Genomic DNA, 17,847 nt, shown 5'->3' on the forward strand with positions numbered 1-17,847 from the left:
GAAGTGGCGCTGTAGCTCAAGTGGTAGAGCGCTCACCTTGAGCTGAAGAGCTGAAGGACAGCGCCCAGGCCCAGAGTTCAAGCCCCATGACCGACAAAAAAAAAAAAAAACCTAAAAAATATTTTTAATTGAGAAAAAAATTTACTATCTAAAAAGTTTAAAGATTTATAAATTGATACTCTAATAACTCATTTATGAACACAATGAAAGCCAGGTTTTATTTAGATAGTATCTAAAAGTTCCATTCCAAGTTTTACACTGTGTCTGCTCAAATGGAAAAATCTTCATGCTCAGCAATTTAAAAGTACAGCTTAATACAGCATTAGCTATCTCTACTATAAGCTTAAGTACAAATAATCTTAGAATTTTTCATCTAATTTTGTTTTTTTGGAGGGGGAACGAGGAAATAAAGAAATTTACTTAAGTGTTAAAAGTACTGAATCATCAGCTAAGAACATATGTAATCTTACACAACCTGGGGAAGAAATAGGAAGATGAATGACTTATGATTTGGAAGAAAACTGATATCCTAATTTCTTCTAAGCTAACTGGAAAGTCAGATAAAAATATTTTTATAAAAATTTCAGAGAGGGCTGGGAAGGTGGCTCAGTGGTAGAGCTCTTGCCTTGAGCTGAAGAGCTGAGGGACAGCGCCCAGGCCCAGAGTTCAGGCCCCATGACCAGACCTCCCCCAAAAAAAAGATTTCAGAGAAGTTAGGCATGGGAACGTACACTTATAATCCCAACACTTGGTAGGTTAAGACAAGGGGATCCTGACTCTGAGGTCAGCTTAGCCTACATAGAGAACCTAAACAAAAACCCAAACAAAAACAAGGAGGGGGGGGGGAAATCTTAGTGGGCTGGCAATCAACTGTAACTCCTCTTTCTTTTGAGATTTAAAAACAGTACCAAAACCCCAAAACTATTTTCAACATCACTGTATAGAGCCAGCAATTAAAATTACCATATTGAAGTTTTTTACTAACTCCTTTGCTCACTCTTATGCTACTCAAGGGAAATGAAAGCTCAATGTATGTACATGCACCAGCTGTTGAGCGTGACCCTTCAGCCTTGCTTGCTCAATTATTCAAATTGGAAATAAAGCAAACGAACAGCTCGTGTGGTTACCTCATTGCATTCATCAACCAGGATAAAGAAGAGATCAAATCGAGACATGATAGGAGCTGACAAATTTATATTCTGTTTTAATGACTTTGACCTGTCATAGTGTCCACTGACTGGATTTGCTGCTGCCAAGATGGATGTCCGGGCATTCAAAGTTGCCTAATCGCAAAAGAAAAAAAACAAAAACAAAAAACTGATGTCTAAAACAATGAGCAATATCAAAAGTAAAATCTGGTAATATACAGTTAGTACAGCAAACAGGCACTCCTGCACAAAGCTGGTGGTATTTGTGTACACCGTTTAAACAAGTACTTTTGCTAGGCATTTATCTTACAATTAGGTAAAAGAAAATAATGTGTTCATGAATGTTCATTATAGTTCATCATACAAGACACTGAAAATTAGTCCACAACAGTACTCTATCAGAGTCTAAAGATATATACCCTCGAATATCATGGCATAAAAACAAATAAAAGTTGATCTAGAATATGCTGGTATGGAAAGATTGCCAAAAATGAAATTATTAATTTTTGTACTTGTTTATTCTAACAGGAATATGTCATAACAGGACATATACCCAATATATACCAGTTTTCTGTGCTGAGAAATTAAAGGGGAATATCTTCTTTAGATTTCTACTTTTGTGTAATACATTTTTCTCTGTTCAAATCTATTGCTGTATTTGAAAATTTAAGATTCTTTCTAATAAGGGTTACAATATTTAATTTTGTTAAATAATCTGTCAATGTTTAGTTTTGAGAAATGAAACGCTCAACCTTTTACTAGTATGATTATTTTAACACAGTAAATATTTTACACAGTATCTTAAACTTCATTTTGGGCTGACAGTTCTCAGGGATGTAATTTCCATCTTAAAAACATCAACACATGGTGAAGTAATGGATTTCTCTATTACTACACTAATCTACAAAGTTTAAGCACAATGCAGTGGAACAAAAATGGATACACAGCCTGGTGCTGGTGGCTCACGCCTGTAATCCTAGATACTCAGGAGGCTGATATCTGAGGATCGAGATTCAAAGCCAGCCTGGGCAAGAAACTCCGTGAGACTTATTTCCAATAATCCACTAGAAAATTGGAAATGGCACTGTGGCTCAAGTGGTAGAGCACTCGCTTTGAGCTGAAGAGCTGAGGGATAGCACCCAAGCCCAGAGTTCAAGCCTCATGACCGACCAAAAAAAAAAAAAAAAAGATACTCATACCTTTACACCTGCTTTAGTGATGGATATGGTCTGTTGTTCCATAGCTTCATGAATAGCAACTTGATCTCGCACATCCATCTTATCAAATTCATCAATACAACACACACCCTATAACAAACATACATGCAGCATTAAAACTGCCTTGAAGATGTAAAAACGGCTAACAAATTTATGTCCAGAGAACTTCAAACAAGTCAAATAGTTAAATAGTCCTAATTCCCTCTTTTGAGCAAGATAGTTGAATGGTTTCAGAGCCAAAAGCCAACTGAAAATATATAGATAGGGCCAGGAATGTGGCTTAGTGGTAGAGTGCATGCATGAAACCCTGTGCTCGATTCCTCAGTATCACATAAACATTTGAAAAGGCAGAAGTGCCAGGTGCCAGTGGCTCACCCTGTAATCTTAGCTACTCAGGAGGTTGAGATCTGAGGATTGTGGTTCAAAGCCAGCCTCGGCAGGAAAGGCCATGAAACTCTTATCTCCAGTTAAGCACCAGAAAACCAGAAGTGGCACTGTGGCTCAAGTGGTAGAGCACTGGGCCTTGATCTGAAGAGCTCAGGACAGCACCCAGGCCCAGAGTTCAAGGCCTATAACCAACTAAAAAAAAAACCAAAAAACATCACCCAATATGGAAGAAATAACTGTACTGCAAAGCTCATAGAACTCATAAATGTTATAAACCGTGATAGACAATTTGCTCCATGAAAGCTAGAATGTGTTTGTGACTTTAACTAAGCATCACTATCCCACAATACTGTGAAATTTGGGAAATTATGTAACCACTTGATCACAATAAAAAAAATTGAAGACAAAAACAAAAATAAAAACCACACACAAAAAAACCCAGATACTAGCCCTTAGTGTCAAGGGAGCCAGGGTCACTTCAGCATTTTTAGGCTAGAAAGAGATGAAGGTGGAATACAATGAATATAAGTGTGTATTACCATAACTTACATGCACACATAGGTTTAAGTGATCTATATAAAAGACACAGATAAATGCAATATATACCAGCATACATATCTATTTATATAGATAATCAGTTACAGGTTGAATAGGGAGTATTCTGATTCCTTATATCTGTTCTTACATTATCAGCCAGCATCAAAGCTCCAGCCTCAATGACAAATTCATGAGATTCTTCATCTCTCACAACAGCTGCTGTTAAACCAGCAGCACTGGATGCTTTGCCACTGGTGTAGACAGCTCTGGGGCTGAATTCTTCCACATGCCTGTTCAACATTATCAAACACACTCATTAGTATGTGATTACACAGTACCTTTTCCAAAAATAACTCTGATAGGAGTCATGTCCCTCAACAATTCAAAATTCTGAAAGAATATGAGAACAGCTCTAAGTTCAAGCAATTCATAAAGACATGCCACAGATAAACAGGAAGCTTCATCTCCTTTGGCTTTTAAAATAGATCCATTACTGTCAAACAGAAAACAAAGAACATCAGACAACTGATAAAAATACCCATTTTATGAGAATTTAATAACACTTTAGCAACAAAAATCCTCTCCAAGAATTTGCAACTAGTCTTATAAGCCCTAGGGCTGAGTGACCAATAAGAATTGTGCTCAGTACTAGTAACAGAAAGCATGGTGAAGAATGGGTAGAAGAGAGGGTAAGTTCAGTGGTCCTAACTCCATGCTGAAGCAAACCATTATCAGCATCATGGACAGACAACATAAGCTGCATTATCCAGCAGATCAAACATGAATCTGATTTCCCCTCCTCTGTTTCCTATCTGCCATGAACTTCCACTATACATTCTCACTCATTTGACATTTAGCCCAAGCCTCTGGGGTCAACCAACTGTCAACTGCAGACTGAATCTCGGGTACCACGAACCAAAATAAATCCTTCCTTAAAAAAAAAAAAAAAGGTTTTGCAACTAGAAGTAACAACACAAAAGACTTAGGATTTCAGAAATGCAAGATTAGTTTAACATCTGAAATCAGTAAGGATAAAGAAACCTAAAACTGCCACAGGCCAGTACCTCAGGCCTATAATCCTACCTACTCAGGAATCTGAGATCTGAATCATGGTTTTAAACCAGCCCAGGCAGACATACCTGGGACTTTTACCTCCATAACCAGCAAAAAGCTCAAAGTGGAGTTGTGGCTCAAGTGGTAGAGCACCTGCTATGAGCCCAAAAGCCTAACTAGGGCATGAGTCCTGAAGTTCAAGCTCCATACAGACATGGACACATGTACACACACCATAAATTAAATAGATGTACAAAGAGCATTTGACAAAATCCAACAAGTTTCCATAATTATCAACGCTGAGTGCTGGTGGCTCATGCTTGTAAACCTAGCTATTCAGGAGGCTGAGATCTGAGGATCATGGAGCTAGCAGAGGCAGTCAAGTCCACAAGAGAGGAAAAGTCCCCAAGATTTTTTATCTGCAATAAACACAAAAAGCCAGAAGTAGAGCTGTGGCTCAAGTGGTAGAATCCTAGTTAACTTTGAACAAAAAGATCTCAGAGATAGCCAGACACTGGTAGCTCATGCCTGTAATCCTAGCTACTCAGGAGGCTGAGATCTAAGGATCATGGTTCAAAAGCCAGCTTGAGAGTCTTTTTTTGGGGTCAGTCATGGGGCTTAAACTCTGGGCCTGAGACTCTTGAGTCTCACAGATTTTCCTGCCAGGGCTTTGAACCCTAATCCTCAGATCTCAGCCTCCTGAATAGCTAGGATTACAGGTGTGAGAGCACCCAGCTCCCTTGAGACCCTCTCCAATTAACCACCCAAAAAGCCCAAGTGGAACTGTGGCTCAGATTGTAGAGCACTAGCCATGAGCAAGTACAGCTCAGGGACAGTGCCCAGGCCTTGAGTTCAAGCCCCATGACCAGCACCAAAACAAAAACAAAACTCAGGGATAGCATTCATGTTCTGAGTTCAAGCCCTAGGACCAGAATAAAACAAGAAACAGAAAAACCTACAGTAAATTAAGAACAACAGTCACTGTTCAAAGTTGATAAAGGACTTTCCCTTAAACTACTTAAAAGGATCTAAGAAATCTATAGCATGTCTCAAGCCTACAATCCTAGCTACTTAGGAGGCTGAGGTCTGAGGATCATGGTTCAAAGCCAGCCTGGGGAAGAAGTCCCTGAGACTCTCCAGAAAACCCAGAAGTGGTGCTGAGGCTGAAGTGGTAGAGCGCTAGCCTTGAGCTGAAGAGCTGGGGGACACTGCCCAGGCCCAGAGTCGGTCATGCCCCATGACCGACTCCCCCACCCACCCCCTACCCCCGGCAAAAAAAAGGGAGCTGGGAAGGTGGCTTAGTGGTAGAGTGCTTGCCTTGCATGCATGAGGCCCTGGGTTCGATTCCCCAGCACCACATAAGCAGAAAAATCCGGAAATGGTGCTGTGGCTCAAGAGGTAGCGCGCTAGCCTTGAGCTGAAGAGCTGGGGGACAGCGCCCAGGCCCAGAGTTCAGGCCACATGACCAACAAAAAAAAAGCAAATTTCTCTATACTTGCAATGAATAGCCCAAAAGAATGAGATCAAGAGAGTAAGTCCATTTACAACATCAAAACTAATGTTATATATTTGTATATTACACACACACACAACTATGGGACTATTTGGGGAGATGAGAAGGGAATGAGAAAAGGAAAGGTCAAGGGTAATTTCAAAATACATTGTATGGGCTTAGAATGTAGCTTAGTGGTAGAGTGCTTGCTTAGCATGCACAAAGCTCTGGGTTTGATCCCTCAGTACCACATAAATAGAAAAAGCTGTGCTGTGGTTCAAGTAGTATAGTGCTAGCCTTGAGCACAGAGAAGCTCAGGGATAGAGTCCAAGCTGAGTTTAAGCCCCAGGACTGGCAAAAACAAAAAAAAAACAACAAAATACACTGTAACTATGTATGAAGATGACAAAAGCAATCTCAGTGAAAGCTGAGGTTGGGGGAGGGGAAAGAAAAAGCACTAAGTTATTTCTAAACAAAATATAATGAAGAGTTATTCTGAACAAAATATAATGTATGATATCCAAAATACCATGGTGAAACCCCTTCGTTTAATTAATTCACACACAAAAAAAGTAGAAGACATGGACAAGAAAGTAGGGTAGATTCTGTTGAGGAGTATGAAAGGGGAAGATTGGTCCATTAAAAAAGAATAATGAAGGGCTGGGAAGGTGACTCAGAGGTAGAGTACTTGCCTTGTATGCGGGAGGCCCTGGGTTCGGTTCCTCAGCACCACATAAGCAAAAAGAAAAAAGCCGAAAGTGGCACTGTGGCTTAAGTGGTAGAGCACTAGCCTTGAGCTGAAGAGCTGAAGGACAGCACCCAGGCCCCATGACCAACCAAAAAAAAAAGAATAATGAAGCCTATAGGAGTGGTTTTGAGTAGGGATAAGAAAAGTGGAGCAATGGAGCAGGTGAGGTTGATCAGGATCTAATATCATGAATGTTGAAAATACCATTATTAAGCTAGGATGTAGCTCAGTGACAAAGCACTTGCCTAACAAATCCAACATCCTGGGTTTGATTCCCAGAACCAAAAACAATAGTTTTAAAACAAACAGGGCTGGGAAGGTGGCTGAGTGGTAGGGTGCTTGCCTTGCATACATGAGGCCCTGGGTTTGATTCCTCAGCACCACATAAGCAGAAAAAGCCAGAAGTGGCACTGTTGCTCAAGTGGTGGAGCACTAGCCTTGAGCTGAAGAGCTGAGGGACAGCACCCAGGCCCAGAGTTTAGGCCCCATGACTGGCCAAAAAACAAAACCAAACAAAACCCAAATACCATTATCTATAGCTCAGCTGACTTCTACATAGTTCCTAAAACTCAAGGAACCCAAGACTAGCCAAATTAATTTACAAGTAACAGTTGGAGGCTTCTCAAATTTATGGTTTAACTAATTTCTTTTTTTTTTTGGGGGGGGGTCCGGTTGTGGGGCCTGAACTCTGGGCCTGGGTGCTGTCCCTCAGCTCTTCAGCTCAAGGCTAGTGCTCTACCACTTGAGCCACAGTGCCACTTCCGGCTTTTTTTTTCTTTTTGCTTATGTGGTGCTGGGGAATCGAACCAAGGGCCTCATGCATGCAAGGCAAGCACTCTACCACTGAGCTACCTTCCCAGCTCCGTTTAACTAATTTCTTAAGAGTGTTAAAATAAGGGAGAAGAAAAAGTCTGAGTATTGGAAAATTAGGTATGTGCAAAACTAAAAAACTATATACAATTATGCTTTATATAATATTCAACAATTAAATCATGGGAAAGACCCCTGAACTGAAACTTGAACTCAGAGCTTTGAGTTTGCTCAGCTAGCACTCTGACCTCAGCCATACCTCCATCCTGGATTTTTGCTGGTTAGAGATAAGAGTCTCTTGGATTCTTTTGCTAGGCTAGTTTTGAATTATAATCCTCCACATCTCCACTTCCTGAGTAGCTACAATTACAAGGCATAAGCCACTAGTGTCCAGCTGGGAAAGATCTAAATTTAAAAGCTAAAACTATGATTAAAAAGGGCTGCAGGTTAGCCGGGTGTCGGTGGCTCATGCCTGTAATCCTAGATACACAAGAGGCTGAGATCTGAGGATCACAGTCAAAGCCAGCCGGGACAGGAAAGTCCATGTGACTCTTATCTCCAATAAACCACTAGAAAACCAGAAGTGGCGCTGTGGCTCAAATGGTAAAGCACTAGCCTTGAGCTGAAGAACTCAGGGACAGTGCCCAGGCCCAGAGTCCAAGCCCCATGACCAAAAGAAAAAAAAGAGGGCTGCAGGTGTGGTTTCAGCAGTACAGCCTAGGCTCTCTATGTTCAAATCCATTGTCACAAAGAGATGAGAAGAGAAAGTCAGAGCCTAGTCCTACTTTTTTTTTTCCTGGTCAGGTGTGGGATTTGAACTCAGCACCTGGGCACTGACCTTGAGTTTTTTTAACTCAAGGATAATGCTCTACCACTTTGAGTTACCAATTCAGGTTTTCTGGTGGCTAATTGGAGAGAAGAGTCTCACTGACTTTCCTGCCTGCCTAGCTTTGAACCTCAATCCTCAGATCTCAGCCTCCTGAGTAGATGGGATTACAGGTGTGAGCCACCAGCACCCAGCTAAGCCTGGCTTCTAATTCCCTTTTAAGCAAAACAGGGGAAATTTTTTCTTGTGAAAATACCGTACAGAGGGGTAACAAATACATGGGGAAAATTTTTCTTATGTTTACAGCAGCACAATTTATAAGAGCCAAAACAAACCAGATGTCTGTTAACAGAGGAACAGATACATTAAATGTGGAACATTATGATTTGGATATGAAGCATATTCCCAAAGACTTAATCCCAACATTAAAAAGTGTTTGGATGTAACTGTAACCCTCTGTATAGTATCTTTACAATAAAAAAAAGTGATTGGATCATGAGGGTTCTGACTGATTAGTCCCTTGATGCATTATCTGATGTCAATTTTAAAAGGTGGAGGAAAATCACAGGTAAAGCCTAACTGGAGGAAGGAGGTAATTATGAGCATGCCCTAGAAAGATTTTACTTGTCCTAAGGTCCTTCCTGTCTTACATTCTCTCAGCTTCCAGCTACTGTAAGGTCAGCAGCCCTGCCTCATCATCCTCTCTACAATGATGCTCTGCCATGAAACTGAATGACCTTGAACAAACCTCTGAAATTGTCAACCTCCTTTGTTTATCTCAGGTATTTGTGATGACAAAAAACATACAATGTAATGAAATACTCTTCAGCAATGAAATAAAATTTTGACCAATTTTACAACATGATGAAATCTTGAAAACTTTATGTGAAGCAGAAGCCAAAAGACCATATATTATTTAATTCTACTTATATGGAATGCTTAACTCAATATAGTAGATTATCTGTTTCTATCAGGGAAAATGGGGAGTGATTACTAATTGAAAGCGTTTCTTTTGGTTAATAAAAATGTCCTATTCTAAACATAGTTCAATAATGTTTTACAATCCTGTAATGACATCAAAAACACTAAACTATGTACGTTAAAGAGGTGAACTTTATGGTACACAATATAAGTTATATCTCAATAAAGACTACATTAAAAAACTCACCATATTTGAACCACTACTAAATATCCCCACGCTGCTGATCACATGTATGGTGTATAACATGTGAACACTGTTATATATTACAGACTGTGATAGACAATTTGCTCCAGGAAAGTTAGAATGAACTTGTGACTTAGAAACTATGTAATCACTTAATCACAATCAAAAAAAAAAAAAAAAACTTCGGGGAAGGGAGGGAGGGAGGGGAGGGGAGGGGGAAAAAAATGGAGGGGCGAACAATGTTCAAGAGGAAGTGTACTCATTACCTCACTCATGTAACTGTAACCCTCTGTATAGTATCTTTACAATAAAAAAAAAAACTCACCATATACGTAAGGCCCAATATATTATACAGTATAATACTACTATCAGAGGCAATACAGTGGGTAACTTTTGTTTGTTTTGGCCAGGACGGAGTACAGGAAATGAAAAGACTTAAAAGTTATTTTTAACATAGGACTGTTATTTTCAAGTCTAAAATCCAGTCAGTATGGACAGGGATATGGTTCAAATAACAGAGCATGAGTCTAGCATATGGCAGTCACTGGGTTCAATCCCAAGCACTAAGGAAACAAACCAGTCTGTGACAGAGTTGCTACCAGCCACCATGTTAGTTTCAACAAACAGCCAGGTGCAGTGGCTCATGCCTATTATTCAAGCTACTCTGGAGACTGAGATGGAGAAAAGAGAGACTGAGGCCAGCCTAGGTAATATGTTCTCAAGACCCCTTTAAACCATTAAAAAGCTGGTACAGGTGTTACCTGCCTGTCACATAGTTACTTAGAAAGCATAAGACCTACATGTCCAGCCAGCCTGGGGAATAAAGCAAGACCCCTACCAAAAAGGTAACTAAAGCAAAAAGAGCTGAAAGCATGGGTTCAAGAGGTAGAATACAAGCTTTGCAAGTGCAAGGCCCTGAGTTCAAATCTCAGTTTTGTCAAAACAAAACCAGAAACAACAACAATAAAGTCCTACAACAATAATACCACGTTACCATTCTCCTACAAAAATACAGGAAAAAGCAGCTTAATGTAGTACAAATGAATCGCTTCTCACCTATAAATTGATCAAGAAGCTAGGTATGGTGGCATACATCTGTAATTGCAGCACTCATAAAATTGAAGTAGGAATATAACCAAGTTCTAGCCTGGGCTACATAGCAAACCTTGTCTCAAAACCCAAAACAGCCAGGCGCCCGGTGGCTCATGCCTGTCATCCTAGATACTCAGAAGGCTGAGATCTGAGGATCTCGGTTCAAAACCAGCCAGGGCAAGGAAAGTCCATGAGACTCTTATCTCCAATAAACCACTAGAAAACCAGAAGTGGCACTGTGGCTCAAGCAGTAGAGCACTTGCCTTGAGCTGAAGAGCTGAGGGACAGTGCTCAAGCCCAGAGTTCAAGCCCCACGACTGACAAAGAAAAAGAAATCATGTGTTTGTCAGGCGCTGTTGGCTTATGACTGTAATCCTAGCTACTCAGGAGGCTGAGATCTGAGGATCACGGTTCAAAGCCAGCCTGGGCAAGAAAGTCTACTATACTCTTATCTCCAATTAACCACCAGAAAACCAGAACTGGAGCTGTGGCTTAAGTGGTAAAGCACTCACCTTAAGCTGAAGAGCTCAGGGACAGCGCCCATGACAAAAATAAAAAAAAAAAGCATTTAAGTAGTAAATTATATGCAGTTGTAATATACACTCCAACTCTAGTAAAACTGCACTTACTGTTTTCTTAATAATATAGAAAGCTGGAACTGCATTTCTCATAAAGCAAACACTTACTTCAGAAATTGGCTCTTAGCTGTACTTGGGTCACCTACAATGCAAACATTTATGTCCCCTCGAAGAGAGGTCCCTTCCCCTGTTGTCTTTGGAACACCACCAAAGAGCATCAGCAGAACACCCCGTTTTACTTCATCATTGCCTGAAATGAAAAGAAAGCCATACATGAAAAACTTAAAAATGAAGTGATTCCAAAGGAAACTACAAACGACATGTTTACCAACCACAATGCAGACACAGCTCAAGCAAAGCATAAGACTGGCACAAAATACTGTCTTAGTAATCTTAGTTCTTGCTCTGTGAAGTTATGAGCAATGTCTTCCATATCATAGATGTCAAAGACTTCTGCTCATCATTTTAAGAGTCTTTCTTTGTCCTTAAAGTCCTACTTTTTACACAAAATCTTTCCCTCAAAGATTTCTCCCAGCCGGGCGCTGGTGGCTCACGCCTGTAATCCTAGCTACTCAGGAGGCTGAGATCTGAGGATTGCGGTTCAAAGCCAGCCCGGGCAGGAGAGACCGTGAGACTCCTATCTCCAATAAACCACCAGAAAACCGGAAGTGGCGCTGTAGCTCAAGTGGTAGAGTGCTCGCCTTGAGCTGAAGAGCTGAGGGACAGCGCCCAGGCCCAGAGTTCAAGCCCCATGACCGACAAAAAAAAAAAAAAGATTTCTCCCTACAAATAAATGAACTGTAGCCCACAACAATTGAAAGCAAGCATCACACCTCCAGTCCATTTGCAGGTCTAATGCAGTTTTGCAGTTCCACTAAATCTGATAGTATGGCTCATATCTATCCTCAGGAATATCATGGGCTGCTGGGTGCTAGTGGCTTATGCCTATAATCCTAACTGATACTCAGGAGGCTGAGATCTGAGGATCGTGGTTCAAAGCCAGCCCAGGCAACAAAGTCCATGAGACTCTTATCTCCAATTAACCACCAGAAAACCAGAAGTGGTGCTGTGGCTCAAGTGGTAGAGCACTAACCTTGAGTTGAAGAGGGGCAGAGCCCAGGCCCAGAGTTCAAGCTCCATGCCCAACAACAAAAAAAAAAAGAGTATCATGGGCTGAGAGAATGTGGATTAGAGGCAATGTGCTTGCCTAGCATGTATGAAGCCCTCGGTTTGATTCCTCAATATCACATAAACAAAAACAAACAAACAAAAAGCCAGAAAGTGGTGCTGTGGCTCAAGTGATAAGAGTGCCAGCCTTGAACAAAAAAAGAAGCTTGGGACAATACCCAACACTGACTTCAAGCCCCAGGACTGGCAAAAAAAAAAAAAAAAGAACATCATGGTCTGCGGCTGACCTGGGTAAAAGAACAAGACCCTATCTGAAAAATAAAGCAAAAAGAGATGGAAGATATGGCTCAAGTAAGAGAGCATTTACATAGTAAGTATGACATTGAATTCAAAATCCCAGTACCAAGGACAAACAGTTTCAGCATTTGGGAGGCTTGAAACAGAACTACAGACAGTTTGGACTATATAGCTAGGACATTTCAATAGGACATTTTTAATTGTTGGGTTCAGTTACATTAGATATTCCTTTTTATGATATAGGGGCTTGAATTCAGGGCCTCACTCAGCGTCTTTTGACCAGCTGTGGGGCTCAAACTGAATTTGGCCGCTCTACTTGAGCCACAGTGCCACTTTTGGCTTTTTTTGTAATTAATTGGAGACAAGAATCTCATGAAAGAAGTAGCGCTGTGGCTCAAGCGGTAGAGCCGTAGTTGAAGAGTGCAGGGACAGTGGCCAAGCCCAAGCCCAGAGTTCAAGCTCCACAATGACAAAAAAGGGGAAAAAAAAATAGACACATTAAAAGTTAAAAAAAAAAAATCTCATGAACTTTCCAGCTCAGACTGGCTTTAAACCTCAATCCTTGGATCTCAGCTTCCTGAGTACAGGATTACGGGTCTGGCCTCACTCAGCTTTTCTGATCACTGCTGGTTTACCTACCACTTCAGCCAAACCTCTACTTCCAGCTTTCTGCTGGTTAATTGCAGGTTAAGAGTTTTTTTTGGATTTTTTTCTGGCTTCAAACCTTGATCCTCAGGTCTCAGCCTCCTCAGGAACTAAGATTACATAAGTACTGAGACACTTGTGCTCAACTCATGCACTTTTCATATTACTGTTAAAACAAGGCCTTTTTACAATGTTTTTTTTTTTTTTTTGGTCGGCCGTGGGGCTTGAACTCTGGGCCTGGGCGCTGTCCTTCAGCTCTTCAGCTCAAGGCGAGCGCCCTACCACTTGAGCTACAGCGCCACTTCCGGTTTTCTGGTGGTTTATTGGAGATAGGAGTCTCACGGTCTCTCCTGCCCGGGCTGGCTTTGAACCGCAATCCTCAGATCTCAGCCTCCTGAGTAGCTAGGATTACAGGCGTGAGCCACCAGCGCCCGGCTACAATGTTTTTTATCATCACAGAAACTCTATACATTCAACAATTCAATTTCTCCCAATTCACCAATTGCTTTTACTTCTAATCTACCTGTGTCTCTAACTATGTCTAGGTACCTCACAGAAGTGAGATCATGTTTTTTTTTAATGCCAGTTCTGGGGCTTGAATTAAGGATCTGGGCACTGTCCCCATGCTTTTTTGTTGAAGGCTAGCACTCTTGTCTCTTGAGCCATAGCTCTACTTCCAGCATTTAAGTAGTTTATTAGAGATAAATATAGGAACTTTATTGCCTGAGCTGGCTTTGAACAGTGATCCATAGATCTCAGCCTCTTGAGTTGCTAGGATTATAGGTGAGCCACTGGCACCTGGGTATGTTTCTTAAGTGACCCCTTCTAAGCCAATGATAAAACTTTCATGATCTCACAAATGTGCTGGGTGCTAGTGGCTCACACCTTTAATGCTAGCTATTCGGGAGACTAAAATCTGAGGACTGTGATTCAAAACTAGTCCAGGCAGGAAAGTCTGAGACTTTCTAATAAACTACTCAGAAAAAGCTAGAAGTGGTGCTGTGGCTCAAGTGGTAGAGTTCTAGCCTTGAGCAAAAGATGCTCAGGGGTAGTGCCCCAGCCCTGAGTTCAAGCCCTTGGCCAAAAAAGAAAGAAAGAATGAAATTACTTGTCACTCTTTATAATCACTTTGATTTCAAGTTTGTGACAAACAGAACTCTCACCATGTATAGTAGGGAATAAGCTGGTGCAAAGATTGTGGTAGAGATTTTTATCTTGACTCATTTCAAACACTTTTTCCCACTCCTTCACAGTCATTTGGTTCTTAATGCTCTCAGCTGTCTGTTCTTCATCTCTGAGCTCTTTCCCTCCAAACTGAGGATGGGAGAAAAAAAGAAAAAAAAAAAAGAAAGAAAAAAATACTAGTATAGAAGCCAAAAGAAGTAAATAGGAAACTGAGATAAGAATAGCTTGGGAGGTTTGCATGTATGAACACAGAATAAAACCTATTTTAAAAAGGGAGAGGAATTAAAGGAGAGGGATAAAGGGGGTAAGATTCATTGATATGTACTATATATACACACACACATGGAAATGTCACAATAAATTCCAACTATACCCCTGACCCCTGAAAAAAAACCCACACCTAACGTATGCCCAAACAACAACAACCCAACCCAGCTAGGCACAAGTGACTCATGCCTGTACTAGGCAGAAGTTCTGGAGATTGCCTCTTCAAATAACCACCAAAAAGCCAAATCAGTTCATGTGGTAGAGTGAGCAAGCATGCCAGGCCAATTTAAGATCCCAAGTTCAAACTCTGTTTTTCCTCTGCAACCAAAAAAAACCTCCCTAAAATATTAAAGAGTTCTGCTACCCAAAATCATCATTATTATATTGGCTTATTCTGTATGTACATGCAGCATTGAGAAGCTTAAGAGGTGAACAAAATTATTAATTCCTAATATGAGGATGAAAATGAGCCAGAGATCTTTCCCAACTTTTTTCATTTTATTAAATCTCACTCTTAGGTTTGGAGACATAGCTCAGTGTTTGCCTTGCAATAGCATGTATAAGATTTTGAGTTTGATCTCCAGTGTCATAATCCACAGAGACTTACCCGTGGGTTAGTTGGTGCAACACAACATGCAAGAAAGACCAGTCTGTAAGAAAGATCCCTAACACCAAGGGCCCGGAGTCCTCGAATGCCTTCTGTCTCATATCCATCAACACCACTAACACGGGAATTAGTTTCTGCACGTGCTCCTGAAAGATTCAAAGATAAAATGATTAAATGAGGCAGGTTGTTTCCTATTTTAAACACTAAATGTACTGAAAAGCAATTGGCTCAAATCAAAGCTATATATGCAAAGTTTTTAAACTTTGAAAACTTCCAATCAGAACAAGATCTTCTGTAGAAAATCATTTTTTATATCCTGCCCATGTAATTGTAACTCCTCTGTACAGTATGTTCACAAATAAAATAAAATTAAATTAAAAAAAAAAGAAAATCATTTTTTAAATTCTTATTAGACTTATCTGCTTACCCTGTGTGACTGGCAGTCAAAAAAGTTGACAGGAGGGTTGGGAATGTGGCTCAGTGGTAGAGCGCTTGCCTAGCATGCATGAAGCCCTGAGTTTGATTCCTCAGTACTGCATAAACAGATAAAGCCGGAAGTGGCACTGTGGCTCAAGTGGTAGAGTGCTAATCTTGAGCAAAAGAAGCTCAGGGACAGTGCTCAGGTCCTAAGTTCAAGCCCTAAGACTGGCCAAAAAAAAAAAAGTTGACAGAAAAGATATAAGAAACTAGATACCCTGCAGATCAGGTAACCTAGATGCTTAAATGTGCACTACACATGACCAACCTGGTGTGCTAAGCTTGGAGACATCAGGCACAACAATCAGTGTCCCTGTAAAGTCACACTTGTCACCAGCTTGAGCTGACTCCACAGCTTCAGCCCTTAAGATTACTTCTAAACTTCGAGGGACACTTCCCCGGGGAAGCTCTGCTTGAGTCTCTTGAATACGAACCTGTAACATACAAAGAAGAAATTTCCCTCACATCTACACAGTAAAAATTAAGTACTACCTTAACCTCTGTGGACATTTGGCATGTGCCTACATTCACCTTAATAGTTTTCTACAGGTAGTAATCCTAGCTGCTCAAAAGGCTGAGATGTGAGGATCATGGTTCAAAACCACCTTGGGCAGGAAAGTCTGAGACTCTTATCTCCAATTAACCACCAGGAAACTGGAAGTGGTGCTATGGCTCAGGGGTAGAGCACTAGTCTTGAGCAAAAATGCTCAGGAACAGCACAAAGGCCCTGATTTTAAGCCCATGATTGACCAAAAACAAAGTTTTCTACCCTAAAACTTTTCAAATAGTTCAATTTTTTCAGATAACACCTACTAAAAATATCATTTTCATTCTTATTTTGAACCATTATTCAAACTGACTGTCTAAATACTTTCCATTTTTTGCTAAACTTTTCCAATGAAATATACAAGTAACTTATACCTACTTTTTGGGGGGAGGGTAGTACTAGAGTTTGAATTCAGTGTCTCAAGCTTGCTAGACAGATTTTCCTACCATTTCAGTCACACATGGTTCTTTCTCTGCCTTAATATTTGGTAGATTCTCCCATTTTTAACCAGGAACCTGCTTCAGACTGCAATCCTCCGACCTTCAATCTATTTTGTAGCTGGAACTACAGACACAAGGCTCCACGCCCAGCTATTGGTTTAGATAGGGGGTTGCTGGTGACAAAGCATGGGCTTTCTGTTCCCCACCTCTAGCTAAAATTCCAAGCATGAGTCATAATACTATTCTTAATAAACTTTTTTATACCTTCCACCTCAATTTTTCAATTTTTAATATCACAGCCACATGCTTTTGTCATTCATGGGGGCTTGAACTCAGGGCTTGGGCATTGTCCCTGAACTCTTTTGCTCAAGGCTAGAGCTCTACTATGTTGATCCAGAGTTATTCTGGTTTTTTAAGTGGTTAATGAAGAGTCTTACAATTGACTTTACTGCCCAGGCTAGCTTTGAATCAGGATCCTCAGACTCCTGAGTAGCTAGGATTATAGGCATGAACCACCAAGCACCTGACTCACATCCGTTTTTTTTTTAACTATAATATTTGGAAATTGTAAACATCAAGAAAATGTCACACACCTAAATAATTTAGGATTTCTCAGAATAATTGGCTCAAGTCTGTATTAGGCACTTGCAAGGCAGAGATCAAATTTCAGTTCAAGGCTAGCATGGGCATCTTGGTGAGACTCACTCAATGATTGGAGACAAAGGTGGTATGTGACTATTATCCCAGCTATAAGGGAAACACAATGACTGGTGCAATGGAGCATGATTGTCATGCCTAGCAATGCGAAGAAGCACAAGTAATATTGTCTATTAATCATCCACTCCATCTTCAAATGTCTTCCACTGTAAATAATGCTCCTTATTACAATTGTTTTCTGAGTCTCCAAGACCCAATCAATAATCTAAAGTAATATTGATTTGGTTGTTGTATCATGTTCTTTTAAAACTGTAAGACACCACTTAAAAAATAAAAACTAAGGGGCTGGGAAGGAAGCTCAGTGGTAGAGCGCTTGCCTTGCATGCATGAGGCCCTGGGTTCGATTCCTTAGCACCACATAAGCAGAAAAAGCTGGAAGTGGCGCTGTGGCTCAAGTAGTAGAGTGCTCGCCAGGAGCTGAAGAGCTGAGGGACAGCACGCAGGCCCTGAGTTCAGGCCACATGACCAGCAAAAAAAAAATAAA

The 17,847-nt window shown here is 40.7% G+C and overlaps 1 protein-coding gene across 1 annotated transcript in view; it reads right to left on the bottom strand.

The window, feature by feature from the left end:
• The window catches only part of Mcm6 (minichromosome maintenance complex component 6), a 40,138-nt gene that overhangs the window by 13,486 nt on the left and 8,805 nt on the right, over window positions 1-17,847 (bottom strand). The window contains 7 exon segments of the mRNA XM_013030804.1: window positions 1,128-1,283; window positions 2,348-2,455; window positions 3,438-3,579; window positions 11,162-11,303; window positions 14,287-14,437; window positions 15,183-15,328; window positions 15,928-16,119. Coding sequence (XP_012886258.1) covers window positions 1,128-1,283; window positions 2,348-2,455; window positions 3,438-3,579; window positions 11,162-11,303; window positions 14,287-14,437; window positions 15,183-15,328; window positions 15,928-16,119 — 1,037 coding nt within the window.

Source organism: Dipodomys ordii, unplaced genomic scaffold, assembly GCF_000151885.1.
Source record: "Dipodomys ordii isolate 6190 unplaced genomic scaffold, Dord_2.0 Scaffold133, whole genome shotgun sequence".
In the NCBI taxonomy this organism is placed as follows: domain Eukaryota; kingdom Metazoa; phylum Chordata; class Mammalia; order Rodentia; family Heteromyidae; genus Dipodomys; species Dipodomys ordii.